This window comes from Pollicipes pollicipes, unplaced genomic scaffold (genome assembly GCF_011947565.3).
Source record: "Pollicipes pollicipes isolate AB1234 unplaced genomic scaffold, Ppol_2.1 Scaffold_4881;HRSCAF=5763_pilon_pilon_pilon, whole genome shotgun sequence".
Lineage (NCBI taxonomy): Eukaryota > Metazoa > Arthropoda > Thecostraca > Pollicipedomorpha > Pollicipedidae > Pollicipes > Pollicipes pollicipes.
The window spans coordinates 9,188,601-9,197,820 of NW_023596576.1; the positions used below are offsets into that span (position 1 = coordinate 9,188,601).

General features: G+C 52.2%; 2 protein-coding genes across 2 annotated transcripts in view; one reads left to right on the top strand and one right to left on the bottom strand.

The window, feature by feature from the left end:
* Nucleotides 1–569: 569 nt before the first annotated feature.
* Nucleotides 570–4,626, bottom strand: LOC119101681 (ras-related protein Rab-32; the record flags this gene model as incomplete). The annotated part of the gene is given in 4 exon segments (XM_037225095.1): nucleotides 570–1,379; nucleotides 1,886–2,029; nucleotides 3,738–3,919; nucleotides 4,506–4,626. Coding segments are annotated over 4 exon segments (501 nt in total), but the record flags the coding sequence as incomplete, so codon positions are not given.
* A 2,254-nt stretch (nucleotides 4,627–6,880) lies between these two features.
* The window catches only part of LOC119099771 (ras-related protein Rab-32-like), an 11,276-nt gene continuing 8,936 nt past the window's right edge, over nucleotides 6,881–9,220 (top strand). The window contains exon 1 of the mRNA XM_037222832.1: nucleotides 6,881–6,886. Within this exon, the coding sequence (XP_037078727.1) occupies nucleotides 6,881–6,886 (6 nt within the window). The remainder of the gene's footprint in view (nucleotides 6,887–9,220) is intronic.

Genomic DNA, 9,220 nt, shown 5'->3' on the forward strand with positions numbered 1-9,220 from the left:
AAACAGCACCTGAAGCACCTCACATATAACCGAAGCAGATGACATGAACTTCACATGAAGTAGTTCATGCATGACACGTCATGTGTGACTCTGAGTTTACACCTTCGAAACAATGAGCTTCAGTCGTCTATAAATGCTACCGTGAACCTGCTGTAGAGCACGATGACGAGCATACTTTTAAGGGATGGCAGCGACGGTAGTGGTCATAGAAGCACCCGGGGTCGCCAGACAAGAATCGAAGCACGGTTAGACGTTAGAACCTCTTGTTGTGCAGCATAAGGTGATGTACGGTCATCTGATCACCTTTGAAGTCTAATGACCTGGATCTTGAACGTGCCATGTTCACCAGCCGAGGGAGCCGAGCGTTGCCGCGATCTTGTACGATTGACTTCACTGGCGGTGCTTCGATTCACGGTGGTGCAGTCAACACCTTGGAGCACCTAGACCTCAAAGTTGTCGTGTGTTTTATTTGATATCCCTGGGTTCATGGCATTACCTAAGTTAACCGTCTGTGATGCATGTGCATTCAAACTCAGCCTGTTTGCAACTTCTGCCAATCCAGCGTTGGGCCCAGATAATCATTCTATTTTCAGCATTCATACCATAAAAGAATGCACCGAAATGGCATCAATGACGAACACTCATGAAAGCCATGCATTTCAAATTCACGTCCATCACTCCCAAAACCCAAGAATAGCAATGCTTGATAGTCGCACAGATCTGTGAGCGCGTAAAAGGTGCCAGTGTGTGCTTACTCCTAATGTCAAGCACACTGAACACGGACCTTGCGGCGTTTGGCTCGGAGCTCATGAGGTGCTCCTTTTCCCCCTTCCGAACTCTCCCCGCACAGGCCAGCACCTGTAGCTCTCTGGCACCCGTACAGACGCAGTTGGTTTGGCTGCCGTCAGGGCAGGCGCACCAGCGGCGTCCGCCCACTGGCAACAGGCCCATGAGAGGTGAGTGGGCAGCTACGCAACAGACAGTGAACACAGGCACCGCCGACAGCGCCGTCACTGCAGCCGGCTCCGCACTTGACGGTGACACCTGCGGATGCCATCCGCGAAATCGTTGCCACCTGCAGCTGCGGGTGGTCCCATCTGTGGTCGACCTTGGCGCCACCTGCTGGCAGCTGGTGTCTGCCAGTGTTGAGCGAGCGACAGTGCCGCCACCCTGCGTACAGCGGCGCTGAGCCCGCTGGCTGGCCACGAGGTCTGGCGCCGCGTTACCGCCGACGCCGGCGAGGCTAGGGCGGCCCTAGCGGCTGAGGTCGGCCCTAGCAGCTGCAGCTCCCGTTGGAGCTGGCGCCGTCCTGCACGGCCATCACGTCAGGGTCGTCCCCCTCCCCCGCCCAGGTTGCCGCTCTTCTCGTGCGCCAGAATCTGGGGGCGCGTGCGCTGTCAGAGAACCGCGAGGCGTCGCGGAGGGGGCGGGTGCTGAGCGATGATGCTGATGAACACTAGCAAATGGGATGGGAACGGAGGGTTAAAACGAGAAGATGATGGTTAAAACAAGAGGGTTAAAACAAGAAGCTCCTCAGCATATCACGAAACATCACCCGACACTCTGGCCACATACGGATGATACCAACGCTCCGTACCCTGCTGATTTTGTCTCCAATAACTGCCATCACTGGCAAGCTGGACTCACTTAACTATGCACACCTTCTCGTTTTGTGACTTCTGATGATTCCTGGATGCAGTTTAAAGCATCAATAAAGTACGCTCGCTTATTCCAAGAGCGACCTCCGCACAGCACCACTTGGCAATGTTAGCTGTTTCGGCTCGTCGACTCCAGCCATTTTCTGTGCCGTGACCTCGTTTGGAAGCCCTGGGGCCGCCTCATCACGTCCACCCTGACCTGCAGCAGGGCGGTGGCCGTGTGTTACCTTGCTGACGAGAAAGCGGGCTGCCTCCTCGATGCCGTTGTTCTCCTTGGCTGAGGTCTGAAACCAGCCGGCGAAGCCGTGCTGCTGTGCCCACTCGGCGACCTTGTCAGGGCTGGCCGCCAGCCCCTCCTTCGGAAGGTCACACTGGCCGGAGGGCAGGTAGCCCAGGTCAGGCCAGGCGAGGTCAAGTTACACCGGCAGGCAGACTGCGGAGCTGAGAGGACGTGGCACCATGCTAGACAAGTTGTGAGGGTCTCATACAGCGATCGCAAACCAAACTTTTGTTTTCATATAAATATGCAAAATAAAACAGATAATAATTAGACGCAACGCCCGTTAATGTAGCGACCTATTCATATTCGAATTTAGCGTGGAGTACGTGATTCCGTTTAAAAATCAGCTTTAAGGTCGAATACGACCCAATGATGACGAAAATGCAATCCGTTTTGCTCTAGCACAATAAGATTAACCTCCAGAGGTCAAATACCCGAGCCAAGCAGTGACGATGATACTTGGAAGCTTCCGGATAAAAAGGATGAAATGAATGCCACGTATATATTTCATCTAAGGACGACAAAAAAATGCCACGACCTATTTTCAGGGCTATATTGTATGTCCACGGACATAGCAGTGCCGCATCGCCGCCGTAGGGTTTTCGTGTTTTAAATATGATGGCATGTGAAAGCCAATCATCAGTTCCAGCCTGGACTGTCAAGTACATCAGAGTCAAAATCCAAGGTCAAAGTAAACATAAAAGGCCAAGGTAGGGCGCAAACCTTTGTATGGGACCCCCGCGTACAACTGAGGTGTCATTACAAAGCCCGTTGTTGATCCCGGCCTGGGCGCCTAAACACACCAGGGTCAAAGTCAAAATCTAAGATCAAATTGAAGGTAAAAGGACGGAGCAGCGCCGCGCTGTCGCTGTATGGGACCAATCTGTGCTAATCAGACGTCACTGGAAAACCCATTGTCTTTTACAGTCTGAGATAAAAAATGTCGAACTTCAAGGTCGATTGTGGAAGAAAACAAGCCAGAACGCAAATTTTCAAGGCCTCCATTCCAGCTTGGAGTTCCCATTATCCATGCTGGTACCAAAAACGGGCTTTGTAATGACGCCTGGTTGTTACAAATTGATCCCATGCAGCGGTAGTGTGGCGCTACCCCCGTTATTTGACATTGAGTTTTCACTTTCAATCTAGTGTTTTGGAAACCCGGGCTGGAATTGATAACGGAAATTCTAATGACGGCCTCTTTTGTGCAGATCGGTCACATACAGCGCCCGTGCGGCGCTACCTCGTCATGTGACCCTTAAGTTGACCTCAGATTTGACTTTAACTCTGGTGCTTTTTGGAGCCCAGGCAGGATATGATGACTGAATTTTAACATTCAGATGATATCACATTTGAAGGCATGGAAACCACACAGCGGCGGCACGGCACTACCTCATTCTTGGACGTTAAACATGACCTCGAAATTTGACCTTGGAGGCTTTTCTGTTCTTCACTGGAATACATACGTGGCTCTCATTTGACGCCTTCCCAATACCGGAACGTTTCCAGTATCTTTGTTACTACTTGACTCGGTTATTTGACGCAACCGCAACGGCGTGTCACAACTGCAGCACACTTTCCGATTTCATGCGAGGACTGACCTTGTTTCCCAGCAGCACACAGGGCACAGGGTCACCGTTGGGCAGCTGTACCTTCGCGAGGACTGACCTTGTTTCCCAGCAGCACGCAGGGCACAGGGTCGCCGTTGGGCAGCTGTACCTTCGCGAGGACTGACCTTGTTTCCCAGCAGCACGCAGGGCACAGGGTCGCCGTTGGGCAGCTGAACCTGCGCGAGGACTGACCTTGTTTCCCAGCAGCACGCAGGGCACGGGGTCACCGTTGGGCAGCTGAACCTTCTCGTCGAGGTCGTTCTTCCACTTCATGACGGCGTCGAAGGTCACGGACCGCGTGACGTCAAACACGATGAAGGCCGCCACCGCTTCCTTGTAGTACACACGCGTCATTGAGCCAAACCTCTCCTGACCTGGAGCACAACACACCGAACCACTCCTGACCTGGAGCACAGTACGCCGAACCTCTTCTGACTTGGAGCACAACACACCGAAGCTTTCCTGGCCTGGAGCACGGCACACCAAACCTCCCTTGTCCTGAAGCACAACACATCGAAACACTCCCGATCTGGAGCACAACACATCGAACCTCTCCTGTCCTGGAGCACAGCACACCAAACCTTCCCTGCCCTGAAGCACAACAAATCGAACCGCTCCTGACCTGCGGCACAACAGAGAGGGAGCCAGGCTTACAACCAAACCACTGGGTGCCAGAGGTGAGCTTCATTTCAGATGCCGTGAAAATCGGCTTCGGTACTGATCAGCTTATGGCTGGATCGAAAAAACTTAAATGCATTAGAAGTATTCATAGGCAGTAGTGGAAGGAAGTGTGCACAGTAGCAGAGATCAACAGCAACGTGACTTGACTACCTCGACCAACATACACAAAATGGATATTTCAAAACTTGACCAGAGATGTGAAAGGCGGTCTTATCAGATGCGCTGTTTCCACCCGTGTCGCGAGGTCTCCAGCGCCGGCCCAGGGGCGGCTCCACCTACCGGCAATGTCCCACAGCTGCAGCCGCACGATGGTGTTGGAGTCCCAGTGGAGCACCTTGAGCGCGAAGTCGACCCCGATGGTGGCTCGGTAGTGAGCCGAGAAGAACTGGTGAACATAGCGCTTTGATGATGGACGTCTTGCCGGTGCCCAGCTCGCCGATGATGAGGATCTTGTACAGATGCTCATACTTGTTTCCAACCTGTGAAGGGCAGACGACAAGGTTGGTTAGCCCAGCATCAGCTGCCTACGACAGATGACTGCCGTTCACGAAGGAAGAGCCAGCTGGCTGAAGTAAAACGCAGCGATGACTTGAAAAATCCATCAAACGAATTATGATAGATGCATGTGTGTTCAAACAGTCCAGGGAGAGGCTTGACACGATTAAACTGGTTTTTGGGAGACCGTCAGATCGTCAACGTCATAGTTTCTCGCCATCGGGCCATCAGGGAACATTGATAGTTTGGCGTATTTTTTTTTTGTCCCAATGTGGATGTGGCAATATCGGTTGGTAAGCTTGCGTGGGCCGACAGAAAATGGAGCCAGGATCCAGCATTTACGTAAATGCATCTATGTGCTATGGCATGTCCACTGTTTTCCCTTTCTCCTGTCCCCTCGAAATGTTTTGTTACTTACACCTCCACGCCTCAAGGCACCGTTGATGAAAGCAATCTGTGAGCAGCGAATTTTTTTTTTTTGATTACAGGCAGGACAAGAGCAAAAATCCGGTATAGGCAGATGGGGCATAGCATTTAGATTTCAAGTAGCGCAGATACTCATCTTTAGTTCGCAGACAGGTGGTGTCAAGCAGCAATGCCAGTGGCACAGACACTAAACTGCTAAGGGTTTAACGGAAACTGGTTTGCAATATGCACGGAGAGTGGCATTTAACCATGCTGGTAGAAACTCCACGCTTTATTACTGAGGCTTGTCAAAACGCGGCTTCGGACAAGAGGCAGAGGCGAGTGTACCTAGCGGTACACAACTGCCCAATGCGAGCCACGACCGAGAAGCGAAAACCGACCACTGCAGCTCGTGGGCGGACGATTACGGCTCATGGCGGACCGATTGCGGCTCATGGCGGACGATTACGGCCCATGGAGGACGATTGCATATCATTGCGGACCCTTGCGCCCTACCCTGTTCCTCGTTCAGTGCACCGTTGCTGGGAATCTAGAGCAGGACCCAGCGATGTACGGATATATAACCTGCCTGGTGCAAAAACCTGCCTGGCGCCTGCGAACGGACATGCTACTTACAAATTACTTAAAAATCAATGCATTCCTGACTGTTGACAATCCACCACGCCGCCGCACTAACAACCGTAATTGCATCACTCGGATCCGGCAGTTTTTGAAAACATTGTTTGGCTTACTGGACATGTGTTGCCATGGAACCCGCGCGAGCTAATCGTGCCCAGCGAGAAGCCAGTCTCCCTGCGGCGCTCAGACCCTCTTTGCCACGTGCATGTGGCTGTTGCTGTCTGGCTATAATGCTTGGCTGTGAGCAATTCTTTGCCTGCTGTAGACTAGTTCCAAGCCTTATTGATTTAAATGAACCAGATGCCCCACCGTTCACAGACTCATCTATGATTATCTCGTGGCCATGTTTGCCAGCGTCGTTGGCGGTTATTGTCGGTGAAAGCGCCACAGGCGACACGGTGCGTTGCCAGTCAGCCGTTTGCCGGCACTTGCTGTACACCGACCCTACACACTGGTGTGTCTGATAGTCGGCGTCGCCGCGGCTCTGCAACCATGGGATCAGGCCTCGAGGGCAGACACGGATTGGATTAGGACCCACTTAGCTGCTTCCCATGCAGGTAGCGTTGAAGTTCAAACGAGCCACATTCCTGATGAGCTTGGCTGGCGAAGGCAGGCTTCGGGCAGCCTTTGCCTGTTTGACCTGCGTCGTGAGTGACGCCCGACGCGCAGGCCCGCCGCGGGGTCGTTACCCCGTCTGCAGCACCCCCTCCCCCCCCTCCGCTGCTAGCGTGACGGCGGCCGCGACAGCCGCTTGGCAACAAGGGGTGCACATGGGTTCAATTGCAGCGACGCAGGCGAACCCACCCAGCCACACTCTAAACGCTAGCCAACGACCAGTCCGTCTGCTCGTAAAAGCACAATGCGAACTTCAGTTTTCCACGCAATGGGCGGAGGGTGGTCGAAAAAACCGGGGAAGTGATGGCAGACGGGAGGGGGGCTGCCATGGGGGGAGGGGATTGAGGCGCCTGAGCTCGAGACGGCACTGGGTACGGGGGGTGTCAACGACACCGCGTGGTCGCTGGCCGTAGGCAAGCCTGTTAGCAGACTTGCGGCGGACAGCGCCTTGCGGCCGCCCCGGCCTGACACACCCATGGCCATGGGCGGCGTGAGATGGCATGGAGGTGCGCGCTTCAGCCACCGCTCTGTTCAAAGGAGCGGCCTCCAAGGCGCCAGTAGAGGAAAGCAAGTTCGAAGTTAGATTCGGTAGTGAGACAAAGTCGGTAGAATCAGTTTGGTCTCGTCAGGCTAGAAACATTAGGCCGAACAATGTGTTCGACCACTGATATCTGTGGATATCGGCCACTGATATCTGTGGGCGTGAGGGCTGCTGATATGTGGGTATCAGTGGTTCAAACGTCAGTACATATTTAACACTACAGCAGCAGCATGCTTTCGAACATCTGAGAACGTGCGCCCAAATCGACGACGCCAAATCTTCATTATTCCGTCCCAATTTGCTTCAGCTGATCGGTTTTGTAGCCCGACTCCTTTCGTACCCTTCCGTGTTTTTTGTCATTCTACGATCTAGTTTGGTTGCATGCAGGGACCAGCAAATAAACAGCGGTTGATCTAACACGCGGATAGTTCTGACATCTGGCGCACTCATTCCAAACAGACCTATGCTAGACTTCGGGCGGAATCGGATCGGATGCTGAATCAAACAGATTTGTGTTGGGTTGCAGTGAAATCGATTCCTTTGAACCTTCGTCGCGAGCACAAGCTAGTCAAATATCCGGTGCATAGACTCCAGCAGGAATACGAGCAGCAGAATATTGCATTGTGTTGTATTGTACGTAATCGCTTCGATCCACATCAGTTTGGCTATTCTCTGAACCTCGCCACTTTGCGTAGTCACAGCACACTTCGCAAGCCAATTCAAATGTTGGAACAATCCCAGCCATCCCAACTTACATCCCATTCGGTATTTGCTGAGCTATACTACGAATTTTAGTCTGTTTTTTTCTGGAGAAGTTTTTTTAGAAGTTTTCGTCTGGAGATTTGGGATCTTTCACAGACCTTGAGTGGTAGCATTCCTGTTATACCTTTGGAACGTGCGATGCGCATATTGCGTCTTTCCATTGTTGTCCATTTCACAATGCATCGCCCAGATGGTGAGATAGCCGCTTATCTCGGACCACACACTCCCGACCTTATATACACAAACGCAGAGCGCACCACAAGCCTCCCAATGATCGGAGCGCTGTGCGGCACGCAGAGAGCAAAGTAATATGCAAACTATTATGCAGACAGTCAAATCTTATTTGTGATATATATATATATATATATATATATATATAACAAATATGTGTGTGTGTGTGTGTGTGTGTGTGTGTGTGCGTGTGTGTGTGTGTGTGTGTGTGTGTGTTGTGTGTGTGTGTGTGTGTGTGTGTGTGTGGTGTGTGTGTGTGTGTGTGTGTGGTGTGTGGTGTGTGTGTGTGTGTGTGGGTGTGTGTGTGTGTGTGTGTGTGTGTGTGTGTGTGTGTGTGTGTGTGTGTGTGTGTGTGTGTGTGTGTGTGTGTGTGTGTGTGTGTGTGTGTGTTGTGTGTGTGTGTGTGTGTGGTGTGTGTGTGTGTGTGTGTGTGTGTGTATATCTACGTTGGGGTAAAAAAACATGGTGGCTTCAATGGTACCCGACAAATGTGTTATCAAATGGATTTCTGAGCCGTTGTTGCCAGAACAAATTCATCAGCATCACGCGTGAATTTGGCCACGTCCGCCTTGAGTCGGAATCGGAGACGACGCAGAGTTGTGCTGCAGTACTCGGAGTGGGGGTCAGAACCAGCATCACATGCAATGCGTTTAGAGTCTGCATTGATTCCGTACAGAGCAGACAAGTAATATCCGGACAACGTGGCTTAGTTTTAGGGGCACTAAATTGCACCGCGAAAAACGACAGCAATGTACCCCTGGTCCAGACGATGAATGCTTTCTCGACAGAAAGATAAGATAACAATTCCTTTAGAAGATCCGGGTCGGTAGATGGGTCCGAGTTTGTTACGCATTATGCGCCGTTTGGACCCAGATTCCATTGCTCACTGGAACTAACTATGCATATACTTTCTTCTTGAGCTTTGAGCTTGCCGAACCTGAGAACCTTTAGCGTGTTACCCGTGCACGACGTGACCACGGTTTGTCCGCTGAACCACCCGTTCTCTGCGGGTGGCCTGGTGGAGGGTACAAGCCGAGGGCACTACGCGCCACGCTTCCACGCATCCTAAGCGTGACGAGGCCGGGTCGGTTCTCGAGGCCAGCGAGCTTCACCCGCCAGGCTATCATGGCCAGCAGGCTCCTCGCGCTCGTCTGGCCAGGACAGAGCGACTGTACAGGCCGCAGGTCGGCAACAACACACGTCCACCGAAGTAAATATTTGTTCTTGCTGCATATGCATGCACTGAATTTCCGCGACCGGCTGCGGATTCCAGAATTGCATTTGATTAAATTAATAAATTTGTTTT